The 27,756-nt window shown below is 40.0% G+C and overlaps 2 protein-coding genes across 3 annotated transcripts; both read left to right on the forward strand.

Annotated features, from left to right (window-relative positions):
* The first annotated feature begins 3,787 nt into the window (after positions 1 to 3,787).
* Positions 3,788 to 8,361, forward strand: LOC134861427 (DOMON domain-containing protein FRRS1L). Its single transcript, XM_063878631.1, has 5 exons — positions 3,788 to 4,739; positions 5,170 to 5,254; positions 5,545 to 5,683; positions 6,428 to 6,674; positions 6,776 to 8,361. Exons 1-5 carry the CDS (start codon positions 4,535 to 4,537, stop codon positions 6,946 to 6,948), a joined length of 849 nt encoding a protein of 282 aa, XP_063734701.1. The 5' UTR covers positions 3,788 to 4,534; the 3' UTR covers positions 6,949 to 8,361.
* A 2,949-nt stretch (positions 8,362 to 11,310) lies between these two features.
* Positions 11,311 to 23,399, forward strand: tmem245 (transmembrane protein 245). 2 transcript variants are annotated; one of them, XM_063879860.1, is made up of 18 exons: positions 11,311 to 11,924; positions 13,019 to 13,136; positions 13,742 to 13,837; positions 14,445 to 14,552; positions 15,209 to 15,412; positions 15,501 to 15,670; positions 16,974 to 16,997; positions 18,383 to 18,487; positions 18,577 to 18,659; positions 18,746 to 18,836; positions 18,946 to 19,044; positions 19,133 to 19,264; positions 19,530 to 19,652; positions 20,183 to 20,328; positions 20,479 to 20,579; positions 20,683 to 20,857; positions 21,700 to 21,894; positions 21,982 to 23,399. In XM_063879860.1, exons 1-18 carry the CDS (start codon positions 11,325 to 11,327, stop codon positions 22,028 to 22,030), a joined length of 2,619 nt encoding a protein of 872 aa, XP_063735930.1. In that variant the 5' UTR covers positions 11,311 to 11,324; the 3' UTR covers positions 22,031 to 23,399. The 2 variants fall into 2 exon arrangements, with proteins under 2 accessions (XP_063735930.1, XP_063735931.1); XM_063879861.1 differs by lacking the exon at positions 16,974 to 16,997.
* Positions 23,400 to 27,756: the final 4,357 nt, after the last annotated feature.

The raw sequence follows: 27,756 nt of genomic DNA on the forward strand, positions 1-27,756 counted from the left end.
GTGTCACCAGGGTCGGATGTGTTTAATGAGTGCTGATCGATGGCTCATCTGTGCCTCCTTATCTCTAAAGCAAACATTTCATCAGCACAATGGAAGCTTTCATCCTTTGGTACACACCGAGAACCCAACAGACAAACTGTAAAAACCAATAGATGTATGCAAATAAGACAAAGACAGAGCTGCTTTTGTTCCTACAACTCTTACACAGTATATAGCAAAAAGTGTAATAAGCAAACACCAATGAGGACGAATGTCTTTTTGTTCTCTTTTTGGGTGTGAAGGTGTGAAGGATGGGCTGAGGGTGCATTTGCTCTGCAGGCAGAAGAACATGCCAATAGTGTTTACTATCCTCTGTGTGTAAAGTGATTTCTGACAACTCCTAAATGAAGCCCTGGGGGAAGGGGGGGCTGCAGCTAGATCACAGACCTGCTTTATGACTGTTTGTGTGTGTGAGAGAGTTAAAGACCAAGCTAATAGCTTGACGTTATACGAGGGGGTGAATCGATAAGTGATCTAACCACTCTCTGATAGGGAATGAGGTTGTAGGTATCTAACATTGAGTGCCAAAATAAGACAAAAGCTATGGGTTTATTTCTGCAGCTCTACCAGGAGATAAAATGATACATCTGCAGCTGTACTACAAACATTAGCAAAAATAGTAACAGGATATAAAGAGAAGAGTGATATCTTAACTACAGGACATATGAAGGCAAACACGAGACAGACCTGGATTAAAGAAGAGGCTATATATTTTATATATTAACAAAACCCATTAAAGGCTCAAACACTTCGAACAGCCCTACAATGTTTTTACAAATAAATATAAATACACTTATTTAAAGGGTCAAAAATGAATTGCTGTATTTAAATTATTTCTTTAATCATTTCTTAAGACAGTCAGATATTTTAGTTTAGCCAAGGCTGCTCAAACCATGGTAAATAGTGGCATTTGTTACAATTATCTAGGATAGCCAAAGTTGTGCCTCCCATGTTTCATCATTACAATGAAATTACAAAGCTAAGAATCGGTTTGAAATACCTGTTCATTTTATAATTTTTATTAAGGATTAACTCATAAACAACAGCCCATCCTAATGAAGGGACACCTCCCTTTTAAACATAGCAAATCAGCAGGATAAATATCATTTTATTTTTTCGATTTTCATATAATTTGTTGACAGATAACGAAACAAAGTCTCCATCGCTTTTTCAGTCAAAGGAAAGCAGCTCTTGCTGAGTAGATATGAGTATGCAGGACTCATATTGCACAGGCCGATCTGCACAAATTTACTGGGGCTGTTATTGACTGACAGCCCTGACTAAGCCATCATCACTGCTGATCCTCTATAACATCCTGGGCTTACCTTGTGTGTCCAGGCAAAAAATTGTGGGTGGCTTGATGTGTGCCAGCTAGCATTTTTTACAAGTATGTGTATATACTATGTGTGTGGGGTGAGCTCTGCATTTACAAGTGCTGGTTGATGGCTAAGCAGAAGACAGATTCAGGCATGCACTCATAGCAGCTGTGTTTCTGAATGGATCCAGCTGCCATTGTTCTCCTGTCACTAACCCGTCTCTCAGGCCCAAGAGACCCACTGCTGACATTTACCAGATCTCCCCCCATCCTGCCTCACCCTCTCTTCATTGCTTCTCTATCACCATCTCTTTTCTCTCTCCTTCTGCTCCCATCAGGTCCATGTTCACTCTCTCCTTCCATCAGTCCATCTCTCTCTGTGGCAAGATGTGTGGAGACAGAAGTGTGTGGATAGATGTGTATGTGTGAGGGAGAGTGAGTGTTTTTGTTAATGAGTGGCCCTTTAAGGCTATTAAGATAAGATTGCTACGCCCAGAGTCCCTCATTACCCAGCAAGCATTGCCCCTTACAGGGAATGGTAATTGGGATGGAGAGAAAAAGAGAGAGGGTCGGGTGGTAGAAGTGGGAATAATAGGAGGATAAACGATAGATAATTGGGTGGATCGAGAACAAGAGAAACGATTGATCCGGTTGATTTGTGTCTGCAGAGAGAGATAGTGTGAAGGGGAAAGGGTTAAAGGTTACACACTCCTTGTATGAACACAGACGTTTTTGATAAAAAAAATCCACATTTTGGACATACATTGTACATTGTACATTGTACTTTGTGTGTGTGTGTGTGTGTGTGTGTGTGTGTGTGTGTGTGTGTGTGTGTGTGTGTGTGTGTGTGTGTGTGTGTGTGTGTGTGTGTGTGTGTGTGTGTGTGTGTGTGTGTGTGTGTGTGTGTGTGTGTGTGTGTGTGTGTGTGTGTTAAGCGTGCATGGTTGTGAGAGTATGATTGTGGATATCACTCAGTTTTTGATCTGTCTTACAGTCGTTATTGTCTAGTTACACGGTTAGTCTGTTTCAGACCGTGTAACACCAGCATCACCTACAGGTCATACACATGAACAGCAACGTTCCTCAGCCTATCTGTGTGTTCACCTGCAGTCACCGCTGAATAAAATAAGGAACTAACAATACTTCTAATACTGTGGTAACTTTTTCAACAAATACTAAATAATAAATGTATATATGTATATATTCAATTGAAATCAATTCAAACAAAACCAGTAGTCCAAAAGTGCAATATGTGGGCATTAAAGTGTGACACATTAAATAACTGTTTGCACCATCTGTTACAAAACTAATCAAATATTAAGTATTGCAATTATTTGTAGGTATCACTGCCGTCGTTATGTTTTCAATAGATGGTATTCTGATGCTAATGTTCTGTCTACCCTTCGATTGACTTATTATGTTTTGAAAAATTAAAAGAAAGGATTATAACCAGGCATATGTAACTGTTACATTTCCGTTCATGACTCAATTGACTAGGGCAATTCTGTACATTTTATTTCCGCAAGAGGCATAGTGATCTATCATTACCTACAGATTCTCTAGATCTGTTCTGCATTTCTGAACCAAGGATTTAATCGTTCATTCAGAAAGTACCAGGTTATCATCAGCTTTATTTTTCAAGAAAGACAGGCAAAATGAGATGACCGAAGTTTTGAAAACCATGTAGCTAAGTCATTTTGTCCTTCACCTTTACTGAAAAGAAAATGACTTGACATTTATTTCTTACCCACTGCAGTCCAGGATAATAAGTAGGCCTACTGACTGCATCAGATGGGAAATGTGAAAAAAGATAAATAGTTGCCTAAGAACCGTCTCTCTGAGCCGGCCTGAAAATGAGGTTCAAACTGTGGCTTTATATCACCATCGTGTGGCAGGACTGTGTACAACCACTGAAAAAGACAGGATGGAGTATGACTGTGAGTGAGGACTTAAATGATGTTTTGTTCAGTAAATAATGCATATTGAACTATTACAACACCCTGCAAACAACCATGTCTGTTTCAGATGTTGTAGGAATTCAAAAAAAAATCCCCAGTACTGTAGAAACACATACAAGTTCAAACGTACTGTTTTACTAAAGCAGTGTGATGAAACGTATTGGGTCAATGGGAACTAAATGCATACATTAAAGCTGAACTGCACATTATTAAATAAATATTGCATTAAGAAGGTGCATACAAGGCTGCACAATAATCATACATTTTTAATTGCATCTATATTCAGACCCACATACACATGTTTTTACCAAACGTGGCACACATGCCAGATTGTTTTCATTAAAGAAAAACCCAAAATTAAAAACATGGTGAATATTTACAGGCTGATTTTATTATTTTTATTTTATTTAAATAAATAGTCGATTTTATTATTACCTCAGAATAATGTTATGTTATTCAACCAGTTTACATTTAAATTAAAACATTTGGGTAAATAGATTGCAAGTTTGCAATAATGTAATTCGACTAAAACATGTTTTGATCATTTGTTTTTTGTTGTATCAGGAGTGGGGTGGGTGACATTCTGGCTATGACAAAACATGTATTATCCAACAGACTTGTATTTTTATTTATTTTACACTTTTCATGCCTTTTCCTCTGCTATATGACACATTTTCAGCAGAAGCATACTTACAATCCATCTACTCCAAATGACCGATTTCTGTTTCATAAACAACCTCTCACTTTCGGACGATGGGAACTGATCCCCAATCGATTGATCCTGATCACAGCACGTAGCGGCTCCTCATTGGATGTTAGTGTGATTGACTGAGGAGGAGAAGAGAGGGAGGCCGGGCGAAACCATTTATCAGCCAATACTCCGACTGGAAAATATTTGAAGCTTAAAGAGCACTGCTATGAATCTAGATTCGGATTTCAAAGAGGATTATGGTCGTGTAGCTGAATTAGATGGTGCGATTACAAATAGGGGTAATTTAGGATTGGATTAGCTCTAATCACACGGTCATCGGCGCTGAATCCCCCCACATCCCTGCGAATAAACAGCAAACAGGCAATTGGGATGCGGGGATGATGTTTGTGACGCTGCGATGGGTAGGCCCTACCTGCGAAGATACCGAAATTCAAACAATAATGACGATCCGATTTGATTTTGAGTTGCTTTAGTCGTATTTATCGCTTCATTTTGACAATTTACTGAGCAATGATGTTCCTGCGGAGGCTTGTGCAGTTGTTGGTGCTGGTCGGACAGAGCGGATGGTGGGGGGTTGCGCCGAGTCCCACCGATGAGGGAGCATACAGGACCGGCCACGGGGAGCACGGAGAGCCGGGACATCAGGAGCCTCACAAGGACACCTACAGCACCTTCGCCTCCGAGTTCCTGGAGTCCAGACATCTGTCCGATGACGGTAAGGTTGTAATGCATTGGTAGCCTACTGATGGCTCGTTGGTGGATTTTGTTGACATTTCATGCACAACAGACACACCTCTAACACAGAAGAATAAAACATTAACAGAAAAATAACTAAAGCAGAAACTGAACATTTGCTGTTTATTTTTGTTTCATTCAACCTGTCTCCACTGTTACGGGCCTTTCAGCACCCAGGCCAGCTCCCTGCCAACCCCCACTTCCACACACACACACACACACACACACACACACACACACACACACACACACACACACACACACACACACACACACACACACACACACACACACACACACACACAAATACATAGTGCAGATGGCCTCCCCCAGTTGGCCCCAGAGTGTCTTGAAAACAAGCATCCATTGTTTTTGTGCCGAACCAACAGTGCTGATTTTGCATTTTCCAGGTTATCCATTCCCCACAGCCCCACCAGTGGATCCCTTTGCCAGGATCAAAGTCACTGATTGTGGAGTAACCAAAGGCTGCATAAGGTAAGAGAAGGGTGAATGCTTTTCAGCTCTAACTTACTGTGCAGATTTCTGGTGCAGATGTATTCCCCAGGGTTGCTTTATCCTAGATGCTGCAGCCTGACTTTAGAAAGCTGGTCTAAACATAGACTTATCTACTGTGCTGTCTATGTTTTTTGAAACCTGGATACAATTCATTTTAAAAGTTTAAATGTGGTCTTCACGCTATCATGTAAAGCTCATGTTTTCAACTTACTGTGATCTGTTCATAAGCAGTGGCTTAAAAGTGAAACTTTCTATTTGTTTATGTACAGATATGGAAAGCCAGGGTGTGATGCAGAAACGTGCGACTATTTTCTGAGTTATCGCCGCATCGGGACAGACGTGGAGTATGAGATGAGCGCAGACACAGATGGCTGGGTGGCCGTAGGTTTCTCCTCTGACAAGAAAATGGTGAGCAGTTGCACAACAACAACTACTCTGACTGTAATACTTTTTTCGAGACAGCACAACACTGTTGTACATGTTTAAATATATATAAAATTCATAAGAACAGTTTTTAGTAGTTAGTACAACTAATTTTACTCTTGTTTTTTGCCTTGACGAAGTTACTAGTTCATACTCTAAAATCAAACACATGGAAGTTTAAAACATAATTTACATTATAAGTGTGGATAGAAAGAAAGCTAGGCACTATATTAGGATTTATCAGTTACTGTCTAATAGCTAGGGTCACAGCATGAGGGTCTTCTGTGAGGAGTTCACATGGAGTTTGCATGTGATCTGTTTTTTAGTTCTCTGACTTCCTCCCACATTCCAAAGAAATGCATCTTAGGTCATTTGTAAATCTGAATGAACTAAAGGTGTGAATTAAGTAACTGAAAGAACTTACTAAAGTAATCTTCCAAGAATGAACTTTGACATATCTACAAATTGAAGATGAGTTTGACAGCTTACCTTGAAAACCAACTCATGTGCATTGAGGATCAGAGTATAACTTTGACTCCATTCTGTAACTCCACTCTAATGTTGTGACAGTTCTTTGAAAGAAGACACTAGGGGCTGAATGTCCTTGCATGAAGAATAATAGTATCCATTCTGATTATCATATTTATACTTTGTAAAATAATCTAACTTTTTCTATCTTAAATCATTTGTAGCTGTTTGTAATAATAAAGCAACTAATTATTTCCTCAGGGAGGAGACGATGTCATGGGCTGTGTCCATGACGATAACGGACGTGTACGGATTCATCACTTCTACAATGTCGGCCAGTGGGCCAAGGAGATAAAGAGGAACCCTGCTAGAGATGAAGAGGGCATTTTTGATAACAACCGGGTGACTTGCCGCTTCAAACGGCCGTTATATGTTCCAAGAGAGGAAACGCTTGTGGACTTACACCTGTCATGGTATTACCTGTTTGCATGGGGACCTGCTATACAAGGTGATGGATTAAGCTTAGCATCAAGTCAACTGTCTTTGTGCTTTTATTGTCATTCATGATATCTTACATGTGTATTCATGATGTCTTACCTTTTCCAACAGGTTCCATCACGAGGCATGACATCGACAATCCGCCTGTCAGCGATCGCATGGTCAGCATCTATAAGTACGAGGACCTTTTCATGCCTTCCACAGCCTACCAGACCTTCAATTCTCCTCTCTGCTTACTGCTTATTGTAGCCCTCACCTTCTACCTACTAATGGGAACGCCATAAGGAAGAACAGCAGAGCACATAGTGGAAAAGAGATGGAAGAAGAGATGAAGCAGCAATACAAAAAGGTCTGATGCCACATTCAAGTGTGAACTTTGCACAAAGAGACACTGTATTAGATATGTTAAACTCTAAGGAGTCTATAATCATAACTCTGAACTCATAAACTGAATTTTGCCAAATTATTATACCTTTATTGTAGAGGTGTCATGTACTGGTGTCAGTACAAAACGAAAGGTTTGAGAGCAGTGTTATAGTAAAATTAGGTCAACTATTTTCAGTATTTATAGCTTTCAAATATTTACAAAAGAGGACTATATACCACAATAGATAAATCTCACAAGTCTACAATATAAAGCATGCCCTGGGAAATCTGAAAATGATTTCAAAAACCAGCTATTCAATGAGGAGACAGTACCTCATGTTGGACTCAGGCTAAAATGAGCTAAATAAGGACAAAAGAAAACAAATAGCTCACAGCCGTTTGCACATTATCTTCCTGTCTCTTTACCATTGTATGTTTAAATGGACTTCAGGCTTTGGAAAAACAAAAAAAAGTGGTTTGTTGCTGTCACAAAATATAGTTTTCAAGGTTTTATTTTGCAAAAGCGTTATGTATGGCACTCATCTTTTCCTAAAATGAACTTTAAGATTGTTTTCTCTTTTATGTCACCGTGGCTGTTGGGTTTGTTTATCAGTACTGTGGAACTGTGACTGCTACACGAGTGCAAGCAAAAACAGTCTGAACTAGAGCAAACTGTGTATTGAAAAGTTTGCATGTACATGGACTTAATTCCCCCAATCCCCGGGCGATTATTGTAGCGTTTTGATGAGAATAAAAAAAGGATGAATATGTTAAAATCCATCCCACTGAATCAATCTGCCATCGTTGTTCACTATCAATAAACCTTTGAAGAATTAAGAATACATATACTCAAGACAACACAGATTGTGCTGTGCATGAACAAAGAACTCTGTAAGTCATACAATATAAGGGTATAGAAAATCATTTTTAATAGAATTCAAATTAAATTATATCTAGGGATGTAGAGGATCAATATCCTGTTATCTGTATTTTAAAATCTGGGGGCTTCTTCAACATGTTTACTGTGTGTGCAAGTGTAGAAATAGTCTTCCAGGGTAATAGCAAACCTTTAACATGTAGTTTAAAGACAAACAGATGCCATACATGAACAATCAAATACAATTATCGTTTATATTACATTCAACCACCAACATTTCAAGGGCCCTGCTTTCTTGGCTTCAATGCAAACAATGTGTTTGCAACATTTACCTGAAAAAAAAAAAACATGTCAATTTAAATGTGTGTTGTTAAGACAAATTGGGACTGTATCCATATAAGTCAACTGTTGTCTTTTTTTTAACAAGGCCAAATTAAAACACTTGTTCATAAAATGTAAGTGCCAGACTCAGTTATGTGCTAACATCACTCAACATTGTGTAATGTGCATTGCTGTATTCAAACGCGTACTTAAATGTGGGGCAACGCCAGTCCGAAATGAAAATTGGTACAACAGTATAATGCCTTGTATTACATAATGCAGCACCACACTTCAGGTGTGTCCAAACTACGGCCCGCGGGCCAACCGCCCGGGATCAATTTTGTATTGGCCCGCAGCAAATAATGTGGCCCACATGAAACTTGCGCTTCACTGTATTGTAGTTCTTAGTTTGGCCAGTAAAGGGAGCTAAACATTACCTGCAGTCCTAAGGCAGCTTCTCCACAAACAAAAAAATTAATCAAAGAAAAAAATTGCCGCGTGATGACTAAAAACGGCAGAACCAGAGAAATGCAAGATAGCAAGTGAATGCAGAACATTTCAGACAAGGTGGGGAAATGAATATTTCTTGAAGGAAAGTCAAGGGGAAGTGTGTCTGTTTGATTTGCAATGAAACGGTTGCAGTGATGAAAGAGTATAATGTACGACGACACTACGAAACCAAGCATCCATCCTACACCGCTGATGAGCGAGAGGAGAAAGTCAAGCAAATGGCAGCTAGCCTGCAGGCTCAACAACAGTACTTTTACCGTGCTAACAAAACACAAGAAAATACTACAATAGCCCAGTGGTGGCTGGCCAATAGAGGGCGCTAGGGCGCCGCCCCACCACTCCAAGACATAAAAAAAATGAAATAAAAATGAAATAATAAAATACAAATATTTCGAAATATATGTATATATTTTTTTTAGATGTGCAAGATAAATATTTCATAGTTAATGATGAGTAAAGTTGTTTCGTTCGTTGACATTGTCTGATTGGTGACGTATTTCCGCCCTGGGGCGCGCAGTAGCTCCTCTTCAATACAAGAGATAGGACGATGTTGGGGCGCACCTCTCCTGCGCCCCGAGCTGAATGCAGCTGGATTTGGCCGCGGGGCTGACGTCACAGCCTTCTGTCATAAAGTATGTGTATTGTCCATGTTATATATGATATATATTATTTAAATCTATAGAGATATATCTAGAGATAGATAGAGAGATAGATATGGAGATAGATATTTTTTATATATGTATATTGGCCATCTGTATAGTAATATAGCACATCTGTATATTTGTTCATACTACATCTGTTTATACTATGCCAATTATTCCCACCTCTTTATACTGCCCTTATCTTTACATAATCACTCTTAACTGCATATACTGTACATACTCTATATATCGCACTTGTTTCTCTTTGCACTTCTATCTATCTATAATGTTGTTTTTGTTGTTTTCATTTATGTAAATACACTCGTTTGATACCTTAGTACATGTATGCATGCTTTTAAAAAAAATACATTTTGGAGTTAAGAAGCTCTCTGTGCCAAGACAGTCCAGCTTGGCGATGTGATGACCACAGTTGTGAATACTGTCGATATAATTCGAGCACAAGGGCTCTACCACGGAGAATTTCAAGCTTTCCTATCTGATGTCGATGCTGAATACGGGGACGTACTCTATCATTGTGATGTGCGCTGACTTAGCCGTGGCTCCGTGCTGAAGCGGTTTTATTCCCTGAGATCAGAAATTGACCACTTTTGAAAGAGAAGAACCGACCTCTTCATGAACTGAGTGATCCTCTATGGTTGGCAGACCTGCCTTTCTAGTTGATCTTACTGGTCATCTTACCTCACTGAACGAGCCTAGAAGGCAAAGACCAGCTTGTACCACAACTCTATGCACACATCATTCTGTGCGGAACTTCGTCTTTTTGAGACGCAACTTTGCACACGCTGTCCGAAATGAAATGTGCTCATCCAAAGGCCGACCCTTCTGCTAAAAAGGGGAAATATGTGTCTGTGATCACATCTCTTATGACAGAATTCAATCAGCGCTTCCAAGATTTTTCTTTCATTGAGAAAGAAATCAAGCTGTTCTCAACTCCCTTCTTGATGGATGCAAGAAGTGGAAGAGAGTCTGCAAAATAGAACCAATCGAAAAGCAGTGTGATGATTCTCTGAAGAATCAACATCAGCTCCTCTCCCTACCCAACTTCTACCAGAGCTTGGAAAAGACCAGGTTTCCTCTGATGCGACGTCACGCAAAAACAATGACGAGTCTGTTTGGCATACATATGCGAGCAAACATTTTCTCTGTTAACTCTGAACAAAAGCAGATCGAGAACCAAAATGACCGACGGCCATCTCTGTGATGTGCTTCGCATCTCAACCACCAAATTTACTCCTGACCTGCCAGCCATCCTTCAGTCCAAAGCGCAGCATCACTGCTCCAAGTGCGACGCTGCTCCCATTGTAGGTAAGTTATATTAAAGCCAAATAAATTACTTAATAAATCCAGTAAATTAAAGCTGATAACCTTTTCTAAAAAACGTTAGCTGATGTGTTAACAACTGCAATACATTATTTGCATAACTATCTTAAATATAGCCTACCATTCCCCTTGTCTTCTTATTTTCCCCTCTTTATACAGGGCTGTGAAGGGGGTCCCCATCCTGGCGAAGAAGCAATCTGAGACTGCTGTTTTGAGAATGAGCTGCCAACCCTTTTTGTAAAAAAAAAAAAAAAAAAAATGAAAACCCATTAATGGAGAGATGTGATGTAGGCTGTTTTTTCCCCCTATAACTATATTAAATTATCAAGCTAAATTGACCTACATTTCATTGATTGATTTTGATTACTGTTAATACACTAGAGGTGAGGCGATATACCTTAACTTTAGTGAGTGGCCCAACCTTTTGCATATTTTTCTGCATGTGGCCCTCAGATGAATAACAACCGGAAGCGTATATGTTTCTGTTTTTCACTACATTTCCCATGGTGCCTTGGGCCTTTCGTTAGTGCTACGTCACATGTTTTCCTCCCTCCCTCGTCGGGTTGGATCCCTCCAGTAGACTACCGAGGTAGAGTCGGGGAACATGGCAGACGAGGAGGACTCGGTGCCGGGCCCTGACGCCGCCTGTCCCCCGGGGAGCCCTCTCCCTGGGCGGCCTCACTCTGTCTTCTTCTCCGAGAGTGTGCAGCCGGCCGTCGGGATGGTGAGCCAGCTTTTAACCCAGCCGTCCTCGCTGAAGTTTGATAAAAACATCAAACAGGCCTTCTACAACACCGGGGCGATGATCTTTGTGGCGATATGCTGCGGAGCTACTGTGCTGGTCTACTTCATCCTGGAGGCTTTCCTCCGGCCGCTGCTGTGGGCCGTTCTCTGCGGGACCTTCCTACACCCCTTCAAGCACTCCCTGGCTCGGCTCGGCCGCTCCTGGCTCAGCGGCCTGCAGGAGACCGGTACGCCCATCGTGATGGGGACCCTGCTGATCCCGGTGTGGTGTGTGAATTACGTGGTGGAGGCGATGGGCAGGCTGGTGCTGCAGAGGCTCACGGTGCTGCTGGTGATCGGGGCCGGGGCGCCGCTGGTTTACTTCCTCTACCTGTTCTGGAGCGTCATCGGCATGCAAGTGATCATCGGACACGTCTGTGCGGTCATCGGGGCCGCGCTGGACTGTTTCCACTCTGTGTGGGTGAGTGAATGGACAGTGGTACCCCACCACCACCCTGTAATGATGACAAAACACCCTGTGATCAGTGTGGACGCTACTGAGTGGGCGAGATCAGCTCTGTCAGGTGGATCCCTGGCCTAAACAGTTCAGAGTGTACCTGGGACGCAGGGTTAAACTCAGCAACACCATACATTATATTAGGTCTTCCATTTGATTTGACTATATTTCTGTCAAAAGTTTGTTAGGTCTTATAAAGCAGTTCATTATTGATAATGATTATTTTTCTTATTTCCCCTGTTTGATTAAAATGACCTCGGAATAGTTAGTGTTTAATAGTGTGATCAAAAGTGAATTAAAGATAAAAATGGATTCAAAGAATTGCAGAATTGCAAAATGCATCAAATATTTTGAAATACATTTCCTTGAATGGGTCTGATAATTGGTTATTCCTTTAACCTATTTTTCTTGGAAATAACATTTCCTGCCGTTTCAATATCTGATCAATAAATATCTTATTATTCCAAAACAGCCTCAGGGGTCCGAGCCCAGCTACGCTTTGACTAGAGACAATTGGATTAAATGTTCCTCCTCAGACAGCCTGTCCTTTCTCTAAATGCAGATGTAGATTGTCACAGGGCCTCTGTCCAAAAATAGGATTGAGGACATTATATTAAATTACATTGATAGATGTCTTTGTGATGAGTTAAATCAGGTAATGCCTTTGAGAGCTGCTGATTACCGACTGAAGGCTTGCATTTCATGGTTTTCCTACCAAAGAGCAGCAGATTGTCCAGAAGTCCAGAAACCACAGTTTGATCACATCAAAGTTTGGGAAAACACTGAGATAGTTGCAGGCACTCTTTTCATGTCTACAGTATAATGAATGTCATCATATATATGCATATATTTATGACATATTTGTTCTGATATTTATATGTATAAGCAAAATCACATGGACAACAAACTGTTGGTAAGATGATCAACACCAACCAAATAGAACTGTATGGAAGAAGCATTAGATGAGCGGATGTTACAACATGTACCTTTTACTGATTGCCACCAATACCAACTTTATATTTTCATTGTGTTGCAACTCTGCCTCTTTCTCCTCTCAGGTGTGTCCCGTGGTGTTTGGCTACTTTTTGGCTGTTTGTTTGAAGTGGAGTCCCAACACTGAGCACTACCTCAGGGCCGTGGCTCTCCCTGTCTGGGCCGTCCTGCTCTTTTACATTGGTAAGTGTGAGGAGGAGGGGAAGCCTGCAGAGTCTGCTCAGACATGTTGGTTTCATTCCTCACTCCATTCAGATTCCCTCTTTGTCCCTAGGAAGATTTCTTCACGTTTCACATACACTGCAGGTAGTGAGTTGCTTGAAACAGGCTTCAGAAAATAAAGGAAACTTTTTTTTTTGTTGCAAGGAGTCAAGGCTTTTTTCTAGTTCCCCTAACACTGATCACATACAGAGTTTCATAAGATTAAGTCTCCAGTATTTTTAGCACACTTGAGGATGCCATAAAACACTTGTTGAACTCCGGGCATGAAAGGTTAAAAGTGACTGAGAGCAAGTAGGGTTATCCCAAGCCTGTAGGCAAATCTGATATCTGATTGGCACATGCCTTTATAAAAACGTTGCCATATGATTGGCCAGGATAAATAATATTATCGCCGTAATTAAAGCAAGACATATGTCTCAGCTTAGTGCACCATATGTAAACATTTTTCTCAAGAAATAACAAATAATGTAACAAAATGTCATGAAGGTAAAGAGCAACATGTATCTCTAAATATTGAGATATACTTATATAGTTATTACAGCCCTGGTTTCTGCATCCGTTTTTAGTGTCTCTGACCGGCTCATGGAGGGTGCCCATATTTGTGGTTGTGGTTGCACTCATCATCGTCGGCTCCCAAGAGAAACCACCTGTCCCTGGCAGAGGTGAGGATTTATGAACATACACACATTCACAGTTACCACAGTAAGAAGCCTCTGCTACCCGTCAACTGGGTATTCATAAATAACTTAATAGGGTGTTGGTAAATGTTCTTTATATGGTCATTTGTGAACTTTAGATGTGCTGGTGCAGCAGGTGCATTTTCTTATCAATGGACAGAACTGGGCTTGGTTTTTTCCCCCTGTCTATAGTTTATATGCTAAGCTAACTATCTGCTGGATGTACTCTTAAATTATATGAACGGTATCAATACTCTCATCTAACTTTCAGCAAGAAAGCCAACAAGTTCTCAAAACGTCAATCTATAATTAAGGTGGGTGTAATCATCTGGTAATACAATATGTTGAACGACCTTAGGAAAGATCCTGTTCACAAGCCACCATCCTTTTAGCAGCAGAAACATAATAACACTTTTATAATGTGTCCAATCTAGTCCTCTAGCTACCAGTTAAATTGAGTTATACAGTATCTTAGTAAAGCTTGAACTAAAACATGAGGTGGACAATTTAGAAAAACTCATAAAAAAATGTGTTACTTTTTGCTGTGCTGTTATTTGTGACTGGTGTTTTTTGTCTGTCTTCATCTACCCAGGAGAACTGTCGGGGCAGGTGTTGTCGTTTGCTGCTAACACTATTTACATGGCAATCTCCTGTAGCAACCTTAAAATAAAAACTGAGCCAGGTGAAGACTGTACTACAGGTAAGAGAGCTCACTTTATATTATTATAAATGGTCAACAGCCACCATACTGTATTTAATCAAGTAAAGAGAAAATAAGTGTCAGCAAGTTTTGAACCCTGCAATCTGTTGGTGGGTTTAAAAAGCACTTTTTTTTACAATTTGCCAAACGGATACTATTTACACAGACGATATCATTGGATTATCACATTTCCCATGGTCCATTAATTGAATCATGTGTGGCCAACCCTTCTACATAAAAATGATCAAATCTAAGGATCAAGCCATGATGGTGATGTTTAAATATAGGTGCAGGAATTATACAAACATGTGTATTGCAGCGAAAAACAAGCCAAGCTAGTACAAGTACAAAACAGGATTTTAAAAAAATCCTGAAACAGCTTGGATTTCACATGGTAACGATATTAATCTCCTAATTGCTTTGTGTTTTAATGTTGGAGCTGCATTGTTACATACATTCAACATTTCTCTGACCCAGCTTATAGTAACCATAAGGAACTGCAGCTCAAGACACTTCTGCTTTGGCTTGAACATTTAACCATGGTGGTTTTTGAGTTTGTAAAACAAACCGTAGTCCATTGTCATCGCTTTGATTTTCCTTTCTCTTTTCTTCCTCCTATCTACTTCCTCTGTGCCATCGCCCTCTTCTCGACCAAGATGGTGTACACTCTGCGGACTCTCTTCCCTCCACGCCTGGGTTCCCTAGGGGCTCTCGTTCGCTACCAGGCGGCCTCTTCCAGAAAGAGAAGAGCGCCCACAGAGCCAGTGATATCTACTTTATTCTGCTGGTCTGGGCCATTGTGCTGGTTCAGGTCTGGCTCAACCTCTGGATCCTACAACTGCTGCCTATCCCTGTGGCTGGTAACACATACATGCATTCCCCCCAACCCTCTCACATTCATCTCGTCCGACCTACTGTACTCTGACTAATGATGCATTGATACTTCAGTGTGGGTGCTGAAGAAGCTGGTGGTCCACTTTGGCCTGAAGGACTTTGCAGAGCGGACTCTCCTCTCATGGTGGGCGGTGCTGCAGAGGCATGGACGTGAGCGGGAGGAGGCCCTGCTGCCTGGACCAATCAAAGGCTTGGCTCAGTTCCTGCTGCGTGTCGACACTAAGGTAAAGTCTCTGACCGATATCCAGGTGCTGCTGGTGCAGGAGCTGTCCTTATGTCGTCTGTCTGTGATTTCACACACACACACACACACACACACACACACACACACACACACACACACACACACACACACACACACACACACACACACACACACACACACACACACACACACACACACACACACACACACACACACATTTTCTGTTACACTAGTACATTTTTTTTAGTATTCATTTGCTATGGTCGTCACTGTCACACACACTTTAAGTCTGGACCTACTGGGTATTTTAATACAAGAGAAAATACACTTTTAGCAGTATTCCGAAAACAATTAAATATTTGAGCAAATCTGAAAATTCTGAATGTAGGGTATTACAAATGTTCATTTATACTGAACCCCACGCATCGCCCGAAGTTCAAAACTATGGATTTAGATTCAGATGGGTTTCTGTCATTGTGTGGAATCTTTTCTTCTATCATCTTTTCTGATGGACTTTAGTATATCCTGGAAATATATATCCCTTTCTTCAAAAACCAACAAACTGAAATTATTAATTTATTGGGATTTTTGACTCATCTGATCCACGGGTAAAAAGTGGCACAAAATGAACAAAGTTGAAATGCTTTTAAGGAGCATAACCAAGTGGGTTTTGTTTATTTATTTTCACCATGTTAAACACACCCGTTACTGTAGTTCAAGAGAGCTTTATAACATCTTTTAATTCATTGTTATAAAAAAACAGCAACTTTACTCTTATCGCTCACATAGCCGTGATTAGAGAAGTGGTGGGCATCGGTTTTGAAATGTGTTAAACTGACTTTAAAACCTGCTCAGCAACAAATGGCTGACAAACCAAATTAGCAACTAGCTAGTGAACTAAGATCCAGGTTTTGGACGAGAGAGAGCAGATGAAAGAGAGTGGCTTTTGGACTTTGTCAGGTTAACTCAAACATGAAATAAATTATCATGATTCTTTGTGTCTGCTTTGTTCGAAGGTAGGCAATTGTATGAAATACATATTGATCTTATCCACTTTATAGTATGAGGCCTTTACACTGAAAAATATCTTTCTCTTGATGTTTTTTTTTCCAGGAATAGTTTGTTTATAATCACAATAATGTGCGTCTTCACTGTATATCCGCTCTGCACTCTGTAATTAAATCCTGCCTGCCACGCTCCACTTCTGACCCCTCACTGCCTGCTCCCAAAGAGGTCGTGTTCTTGTTGTCCAGGAACGTGTGATGACTGCTGCACAGGTCTTTCCAATAATAATCTTCCCAATGTCTCTTTGTCTCCCCAAGCTCTGGCATTGGCTTAACAAGCAGGTAATTTGGGATTTGGAGGAGCAGAGTGCTGAAAGAAAGAGAGACTGACACAGAGCAGTGTGTGTGGGAGAGAGCGAGAGAAGCCATATAAGAAAATAACCTGTACATACTGAGCGTGTGAGTGTGTGTGGACACACGCTTGGACCGGCGCTTTACCCTTCACTGTCCCCACCCTCCCCCTCATCTCGTCTACATGTCTGTCCTCTTGCCGCTTTCCTGCTTATTACAGGAAGCTACGGTCGGGGAGCTGGGACTCTTTTGTCCGTCGGCCTCGCCCGTACCTTCCCTGCTGTTATCTCACTGGCAGCTCTGGCCTGAGAGTGTATGAGCTGCATGGAGAGATGGCTGATGTAGTGATGTAGACGGAGCAGAGAGGAAGGAGGGTGCAGTGTTTCTGAATATATTGTCGATAAGCCTGATGTTTACCAAGTGTTTATTGAGATGTAAGAGAAACACTGACCATGAAACCTTTAGATGGATGTGGTTCAGGAGTGGGGACAAAACAATGGAAACACTTAAAAGTTTGTCAATATGACGCACTAAATAAACTAACGTATTGTATGAGTGGTATTGTAATGCCTTAAGTGTCATGTTGAGGTAATTGATACTCAACAGACTGCCCTAACTTGCCTGTTGGATTGGCAGCCCTTGCTGATTTTGTGTTTCCATTTCTTTGTTAACCAAGTTACTGATGTACTGGATTTAATCCAAATCAGTCAACCTTCCAACAAGTACCTTCTGTTAAGCAAGGATTATAAAGACTGTAGTTAAAGTTAAACATTCACTTGTAATATTTAACGGTTTATTCTGGACTTAAATACTATGTCCCTGTTCAGGCCAAATGCAACGGGGCTCATTTCAATTAATGAATGTTACTGTCATTTATTAACTAACACCCACTTGCCATTGACTTCAGTAACTTGACTCATTACACGTGATTTTGTGTCATTAACACATAATACAAGTGGAGATTAAGGTGTTGTAAGCTGGAGGCTGATGCAGGGTTGGACCATAGAGAAACATGTCAACAGAATGAACTTTGAAGGACTGATGGATGGGCTTGCAATTGCTTTTAATACAAATATACTGACAAAGGCCATGCATTGTCAAACGAACATGCATGTTTCCATATTAAAGTGTAAGGATGTGTGCATGCATAATTGTACATATATTGGAACACTCGGCTGTATACTTTGCTTTTCTTAGGGCCAAAGGGGGCAGCTTTTACATCCAACATGGCTTCTTCAACACATGGGAAAAGGACAGGTTTCTCCATGTGTCTGATCACTGTTTGTCTTGAACCTCTTCAAAACTACACTGACTTCCTCCCTGTTTCCCCCCTTTTCTTCTACCGCTTCTTCTCTGTGTCCTCTCTATGTGCGTAGATGATCGTGTGGCTGGAGCGATCTCTGGATAAAATCATCAGCATCTTCATCATCTTCCTCCTGGTAACAGGGACCCTGCTCATGGCTCTGCTGCTCACCGCTATGGTAGCATTTTTGTTACTTCAGAATTACTTTAACACATTTCAGATGCACTAACATGTACTTGGATATCAAAGTACCTTTTTATCTTTTAGGTTCACCATGAAAGTGTTCACATGATTGACGTTACCAGTAACCTAATCAATGAGACCGTGTCTAACCATCCAGAATGGGCCAAGTATGACTGTCTACTCTCTGTCTTATTTGTATTTTTTTTGTTTGGAGTCCATATTTTCTTACTCTTCTCACATTGTTCTCTTCTAGTTGGCTCCCAGAGGCTCGTGTTGTGCAGAAGGCTCTAAATTCAGCTGCTACCAATGTTTATCAACATGGTAGAGAATGGATAACACAAAAAGTAAGAAGAATTATGGCCATTTTTTTATTTATTGAGTCAAAATATGGAAGCCAATCTCTTTAATACTTCACTAACTTGATCTGCTTTGAATCTTTCCTCTTCTGTGCAGCTGCATAAGATGTTAGGGGAAAAAGGGAACAACACAGCCGTGATCGAGAAACAGGTTTTGGAGCTCTGGGACAGACTGTACCACTCGTGGTTTGTGAAGGTGAGACCAGTCCATTTAACTTTTAATGTTGAGGAAACAATTTTCGTCTAAAAATATAATGTGCAAAATTCTCTCCATTATTTTCCAGAACACGACCAACACTGGACGCCACCGGGGTCAGAAGCTGATGGCTCAGAGAGGGAACAGCTGGCTGGTCGACATCCTGGACTGGAAGGACATCGCCTCTTTTCTGCAGGAAAATATTGAGACTCTGCTGTCTGTAAGTATGCCACTATCTTCTGTGTGAGGCAGATGATTCACATGTATTTTCCTTTCATAAATCTATCAATTGATTGTCATACACAACACACTTAATAACAAAAAACTCGCCCACAGCAAAGGGGGTGCTACATCATTTGTTTGTCAATTGTATCAGCCACTGATTGGTCTACAATAATAGGTTGAATGTCATTGCAATATGTATAACTATGTCTCTAAAAGGCATACAGTTTTTTGTGCCTGACAGGTTTGCTGTTGTTTTGTAGATCCTGGAGTCTCTGTGGGTGGTAATGAGCAGAAATGTTGGCCTCCTCATCTCCACAACGACCACTCTCCTCTCTGTCCTGTTCCACAGCGGCACGGCTCTGCTCAACTTTGTCCTGAGTCTGGTATAAACCACTTTACTAAATAACAGATGGCATGGGTTTGGTTTAGTTTATTTACATTGATCAAATAAGTTAATTTCATGCTTAGTAACACTTTTTCACGTCCCATGAGTATCGGCAGATAGTGATCGTAATCTGTTACTGTTTTTTTCCCTCTCTTAAACAACAGATTTAGTAATAACACATTTGGATGCACATTGCTATATTAGCCCCAATAAAACATGTTGCACTAACTGAAATGTATACACAAGTTTCAATCTGAATATTAAAAGAGTTTTAAAGTTTAATTTGCTAGCTCGAGACTTTTAGACTCGCCTCCATGGGAGCATTTACAACAGATCTTAAAGCTTGATCAATCTGTGAATGGCATTTTAATCCTAAGTGTTAAATGCTTTTGTGGTAAAGTAAACACTCCAAATACTCTATTACTGTGTACAGAGTAATATGTTTGATCAAACTTAAATACACGTTGAATTATCTGAATCAGTTTAGCTACAGCAATCATATTTGTGCTGTGTCTTGTTTCTACACAGGTGATCTTCCTAACCACTCTCTTCTACCTGCTGAGCTCCAGTGGTGAATACTACAAACCGGTCAAATGGGTGATCAGCCTGACCCCCCTCTCCCAGCCTGGACCCTCCTCAAATATCATAGGCCAGTCTGTAGAAGAGGCCATCAGGTAGCCACACACACACACACACACACACACACACACACACACACACACACACACACACACACACACACACACACAAAGTATTAAACTATCTGAACACGGATCTAAATCAGAATATTTTTGACCATGTGTGTACTTGGGTTTTTTCTGCAGAGGAGTGTTTGACGCCTCTCTGAAAATGGCCGGCTTTTATGGCCTCTACACTTGGCTAACTCACACCATCTTTGGCATCAACATAGTCTTCATTCCTTCTGGTGAGTCATCATGTTCACAGCACATTGTGTCGTCACTGTAGCTGCACCTGCCAAGCTGGTCAGTGTTTTCTCACTCTTTGAATCCCTCTCTGCTGGCCTGTAGCTCTGGCTGCCACCTTGGGTGCGGTGCCGTTCCTGGGCACCTACTGGGCCGCGGTGCCCGCAGTGTGTGACCTGTGGTTGGTGCAGGGCGAAGGTGTCAAGGCCCTGCTGCTGCTGATCTGCCATCTGCTCCCCACATATTTTGTAGATACAGCCATCTACTCTGACATATCAGGGTATGTATGCATGACACTGTGGTAACCAGCTTCTGTTATCTGAGCTTCCCCTCGGAGCATTGACACATTTGACCAACACCTTTACATAAAACAGCTGCCTGGTTTGTACCCAAATATGGCTTTGAAAGGAAACCATTCCGTTAGTGAAGTGTATGAAAAGTGTGTGCATTTGACTTTCTCAGCTTAAGGAACAGCTGTTGAGATAAACCTGATAAAAAAAACAACCCCAGGCAACAGACCAGATCATGCTGCATCTCAGCGTGACCATGTGACCACATCTGTTTCCTCTTTGAGTAGTGTTTCCTGTAGTGCTGCCCTTTATTATTCAACTCACTAAGGTTGGGTTATTGATTTGATGCCATTAAACAGACTAGTTGGGATGTGTGTTAAGGTAATGGGAAACACACATTTAATATGGGGAATGGGGTGGAAAGGGACCAAAGTAAAACATCTTTCACTTTCATTTTTCTTTCATTTTCAACCATATTGGTCCAGTAGATTCCAGTCCCACAAATACAGTCATTCATCACATTATTTAGTATTTTCAAAGTATACTTTCAAAGTTCTTAATCAAAGTCATATTTTCTGTTTGGTAATGCAGCAGCAATTAAAATGAATGCCGGCCATAACGCAATGATCTACATTGTTAGTAGTCACAATGCATTTGGACAATGTAGTTTAGCGGAAAGAGAGTTAATGGTATGAAGGCTGGAATTGAAGTCTTGATGTTTCGGTAATTTGACAGTTACAACTTGGCTACCAAGTCCACTATTACATTACATGACAATGTAAAGAAAGACAATTTCTTTGTGTTGATCTATTTTCTTGTCTCTTTGTGTCAGAGGGGGACACCCGTACCTGACAGGTCTGGCGGTGGCAGGCGGAGCGTACTATCTGGGTCTGGAGGGTGCCATTATCGGGCCCATCCTCCTCTGCATCCTGGTAGTTGCAGCCAACATCTACAGCGCCATGCTGATGAGCCCCAGCTCTGCAGCGCCGACACCGGTGCATTCCAACTGGCCGCACCACCCTCTCAGGTAGAGAACAAATCTGAAACAGATTCAATGAGCTGATCCACTCTACAGAAAAAGGAAACCTCACTATTAATTCTTTGTCACTCTCAGGACCATGACTGACTCCACCCCCTCGATCCTCAAGAAGAAGGGTGAGTGAGCTTGAGGGTGTCACCCTGTGGAACGTCTTTTGGCTTCCTATTGGCTGAGTGCTCAGGGGGAAGCACTCCCCTCCCTGAATCTCCTCCAAACGCCACCCGGCTCTACAGGAGGCCTCGTCAGAGAAGGGATGGCGCCGTAGCCGCTTGTCTGCCATGATGCCGTCTCCTTACCAGAGCTGTTTCTCTGAGCAATATGGCACTAGCAGTTCAATCAAGACCCTTAAATTACAGATCATCCTGATTCCTAATTTGGCCCAATGACATCACATTGGGCATTTACGATTATGAATGACAGCGATGTTGGTGTTAATCACATCACCTCTCGGATCTCCAGTGCCTAAATTGATTTGTAATGTTTAGAAATGCCAAAATATTTCTGTGCGGTTTGTGGTAAATTGTACGGTAATATATTTTATCTACAAAGCCCCTGATAGCCACCTTCCACACCCGGCTGGGTTTTAAGCTACAGTATGTGGTTGTGCAGTATTTGTTCTCCCTACCTCGCTCCTCACGGAGGCTCACCAAGAGTTTGTAATGACGGCTTGTCATAGAAGTCCTCACGCCTGGTTCAAGAGAACGAGATGTTTAAACTTAAGTGTCATTCACGTTTCAGTGATAAAAGCTGTGAGTTGCAACACCAAGTCTCATTTCAACTGTTCCACTGTTTTACTATCTGTGCAGTTGAATAACAGCAAATGTCTGCCTATAATTGATGGTAACTCCTTCAGTGAATCCGATTAGACTTCCTGCTTTCAGGGAGTCTGGTCGGAATGAAAAAGCATAGAATAACTGATTTATTTCACATTGGGGTTTTTTTACACACTGAGTGCACGTACACAAATAAATGCAACCAAGGTTTTCATTTTTGACACACTTAGTTGATCGGTTAGTATTGAAGCACGTTTACACTCAGAATAACTTGATATTGACAAGTTTGACTGAGTATTTCTGTGAGCACTTTAGAGTTTGGTCACTGTCCTCCCTGTTACATGTTGTTTATCATAGCTTTGACCTCAAAACCTTATTTAGAAATATCTATGTTTTCTACTCTCCTCATCCACTCATCTACCCCATACACAAACTACAGTCACAGCACTTTTCTAAACAGAGAGGATGAAGTAGTTAACATCATTTGAAGCTTTAATAATTGAGCTGTACATATGAATAGTGTATTTCATGCGAAACATTGATCATACATGGCTACTGTGTTAGCTTTCAGAGGACTGTGATGTTTTCTGGGTTGGAACAAGCATTCATTTACATGTCATTCTTTAACTTCTATTATAGTTCTCCTTTGGTACTGTTGCATTGACTGTTTTTTAACACAGGGATATGCACTGACACAATAAACAATACATTTAAACTGTAGTAGCTCTGTTTGATGTCTTTTTACTGGTTTGCTTTTTTTTTGAATAATTAGGACTGCATTTAATATTATTTTAGTTTATTTCAAATAGTTGAAGAATTATTACAATGTTTGGTTCAAATGTTGAAATTGTTCCCAATTTTTAAAGGGGATGTTTTGTTTTGGTATTATCTGGTAAAAGTACAAATTCAAATAATTTCAGTAATTTAACTGCATTTTAAAAGTTAGTCAACGAATGGACTTGTTATATTATGTTATAAAATCATTTGTAAATCGTAATCGTGAAACTTAAATGTTGTAAGTTTAGTTCATTTTAAATAGTTCATATCTGGTTGTGTAGTTTGGTACAGTTATTATACAGAACATTAAAGTTCAATTTACAGTGAAAATCTCTTGTAGTGATCATGTCCGGGTCGAACTGATCACCACAAGCAGATGTTTAGAAATACGTTCACGTCAGTACAACAGATAGGAATAGGCTACTTAGCCTCAGCTTGGCGGTGGTTTCAATGCTTATAAATGCCAAATGGTAGGATGTCAGTAAGATATATAAATATCAAAAAGTTGTCCAATTAAAAAATCTAAAAGTATGGCCATCTTAATAGTTAGTGATAAATATTCTCAATGTATTATGCCATAAAATAAATGTAAATATAGAATGTAAAAAATATATTGTAAATAATATGCCGTTAAATTCATGAGAAATACGAAAATATCATAGTATAGTTTGTTACTAAGTATCAAGTCATAGTACATGCCAAACAAGAAATATGGTATGGTTTACCCAAAACATTTCATGGATATCATTGTTGAGCATGCAACAAAAAAATAGAATGGAATAAATACGTCAAAAAAGTGGCATAAAATGTCATAGTTTAGTATGCCTTAAAGAAGAAAAACCACATTAAAGTATGAACAAGTTAGAGCTGGGAGGTCATAGTGTAGTATTTCATTAATTAACTAAACCTAGGTTTCCCCTGATAAATCAAAATTCTGTGTTTATTTTTCAGTTGAGCCAGGCGTCTGTTCTGTGAAGTCTTAACAGATTGTCAGTGTGTCAGCGCGACTCTGTACAGATGGACGGAATAAATATCAAATCCTTGGAAAGATGCAATACATCTGCCGGTAGAGCTGGCATCTTTCAACTGAAGTCTCCAGTAACCTAATAAACAAACACCCACATGACATGTTCATAACACAATTTTATACATTTTGCCATAGGACTTAAAAGATGTAGTTCTTGATTAATTAATACTTAGCAATAGCAATGTTAGCAACAGAGACCGTGTTGAAGAATTATAAAATGTAGGTCATTTTATGATGTGCTAGAAATGAGAGAGAAAGAGAGAAAATATGGGCTGGATGAAAGTGAGTCATAAATGTTTTTCTAGAGGTTCTTTGTGATTAATTTATTTGTAATTTGTTTGATGATTAGTACACTATATTGACAATGATATAATGAATATAATTTTTAAATGATACATTTACAGTTAAACAATTTATCTTATTCTACATGTACATAGAATTCTGCATGTATTTTTCTGCAACATTTGGCTTATTGTATTTTATAATTTGTTGTATATAGTTTACTTCCTCTGCATTACTTGGATATTGGTGTTCTTGCAACATAATATTGTACTATTTTATTCTTCCCTGTTTCTTCTTGCACTATTTAACCGTTTTAATTGTTTTATGTCTTATATGTAAATTTATGTTGCATTATTGGAGAAGCCTTGGACTTGAGATTTTCAGTGCCATATCTACACTGTAGCTATACTGTGCATATAACAATAAAGCCTTTGAATCTTTGAATTTTTAACATAATGTATTAGCTGAGACTAAAGGCAAGCAGAAATGTACCAGAAAATATAACATCTTATTAACCTCAGTTGAAGCTCCACACGATGATGCTGCTGCTGGCTATCCCACCGGTTCAGGCTATGAATCCACACTGTGATGTGAACTTAAATTGTTGTACAAATTGCCTCCAGGCAGCCTTCTGCGTGCAACACCTCCCATTAAACACATGGGGGCAGCAGCACTCAATTGAGTCCAAAAAATCTCTATAATACTGTTTCAGATTTGTGAAACCTTTATTCTATTAGTGAAAATACAAAAAAGGGAGATTTCGCTGCTTTTTTCACACCCAGACCACACAGCAAATTTCTGGAGTAAAATAATCTGGAGTTAGAAAAAAAGGGTTAGATTTTGGGAGTTTATTTCTAAATAGACTACCGTTTGTGTTAAGGGATACTCGTTGGCGGAGTAATATTTCGGCGTTCAGTCACTGCGTGTTCAGGAGCATGATATAACACTGCTCTCGTGTAGATTCATCAACTGCTCTGCTGTCACGACCACGAGGCTCTACTTGGACTGCTGTTTTTGTTTTTCATCGCAAACTATATTTTCTGTCAGCTTAAAGTTAATGTGTGTTTATTTTCGCTAGGACAAATTTAGCAAGTTTAACTAGCTGCTGAATTTAATGCGTGCCCTAAACTTGTTGAACGTGGCGAACGTAACTCGATGACCGTTCTATTTTATGCCTACTCCATGATTTAGGCTAATGGAAATTAACTTTACACTCATCATTACTTCTTCTTTTGTGTGCATTGTAAATTAGTTAACGGTAGCTTGCTGTGTTTCAAGTTCTTTCAACAGCGAAAATGCATTTTCCTTTGCATTTAAGTTAGACACTGAACGGCTACCACGGTAAGTCTTTTCCCAACATTTTGTTGAGGTAACAGACATAGTAAATGGCGTCTTAATCACGACGCTGAAGTTCACGTGCACATACACGTGTGCGTATTACGTAGAGTTCCACAGTTTTGACGTGTTTCGAATTCATAAAACACCAAAGCTAACGCTAGGTTCCGGAAGGAAAGAACGATTCCATTTCTAGTTCTGAACTCTCAGCAGGCAGCAGACAGTCCAGAGAACCACAGAAAGTTATATTCATCCTAGATAGATTGACGTTAATTTCTCTACGACTCATCAAACAGTAAGTAATCATTGCTTGTTAGCCTACATAGGCCAGACCACATTTCTGAGGTTTCCTTCTGAGTGGGGAACATTTGCCTACTATACTAAATTGTTTAAATGGTCAATATAAGTACATTAATATATGATAGCTTTTGCATAGCTTTTCATCCTATTTAGACCTATTTTCCATCATTTTAACCTTTGGAAAAGGTTACAGCTAACAGTATATTAACAGTGGTGTAACCTTAAACCAAAGACAACTAAAACATTTACAAAAGTTGTTTACAGGAGTAAAAGCAATGTGTTCAATCAAAGTATTTGATACAGTCAAAACTATATTGATGAGTAAAAACATTTTCTGAGAAATTTGTCAGTGAATGACTGACACCACCTCTGCTCTTTTGTTTGGTATACAGTCATGCCACGGAGAAGCTCACGATTAGACTCCCAAGGATACTATGGAAATGACGGACAACCGGTCATTTGCTACAAGGAGAACCTGTACAGGTAAGCCCAAGTGTGTGTGTGTGTGTGTGTGTGTGTGTGTGTGTGTTGGTGGGCGAAGCAGACATTCTTGTACATGTGCTCATGTCATATACTGTATTTGTCTACTATCTTCATTGTACATCTTCAGACCAATAACCTTTTTCTCATTTAAATTACATTCAGGTCTTTTCAAAGACGATATTGCAAGAGTGAAGCAGAGTCCACAAACAACTTAGAAAGAGACAACACCATCGACAGCAACATAAATACTAACAGAGACAAGCGACAAATTAGTGACAGCGACAGCACAAGCTACATTTACAGCTTCAACAATACTAACAAACCCAGCAACAGCAACAAAATCAGCGGCTCGTGCAGACAGGATGACAGGAACAAAAGCAGTAACAAACACAGAAACAGCAGGCTCTACACCATATTCAACTGGACGTTTTTTTACTTATTGTTCTTCATACTCGTCCTGTGTTTTAGTAAGTGTAACAAACAACTCTATCTCATTTAGTTCATCATATTTTGATTTCTTCATTGTCTTATCTTCTGCAAAACAAATGTTCCTGACCTGTTTCTTCCATTCTTTGTTTCTCTCTATCCCTCAGGATTTGCATACAAAGAAGAGATTTTAAGATCAAACATAGTCCTAAACTCCCTGCAACTGGTAGCAGACACTATGCCCAACTTTGCTCTGGAAAGTAAAGGTGAGACATTTAATTTAAACATTTATTGTTTTCATCATCAACCAAATTAGTGACTTTTATATTGTCTATCTTTTGAAAAACATGAAAAAAACCCTGTTTCTTTTATGCTTAATTTCTCTCCATTCATCAGGATGTGCATGCAGAGAAGAGATTCTCAGATTAAACAAAGTCCTAAATTCCC

Source organism: Eleginops maclovinus, chromosome 3 (assembly GCF_036324505.1).
Source record: "Eleginops maclovinus isolate JMC-PN-2008 ecotype Puerto Natales chromosome 3, JC_Emac_rtc_rv5, whole genome shotgun sequence".
NCBI lineage: Eukaryota > Metazoa > Chordata > Actinopteri > Perciformes > Eleginopidae > Eleginops > Eleginops maclovinus.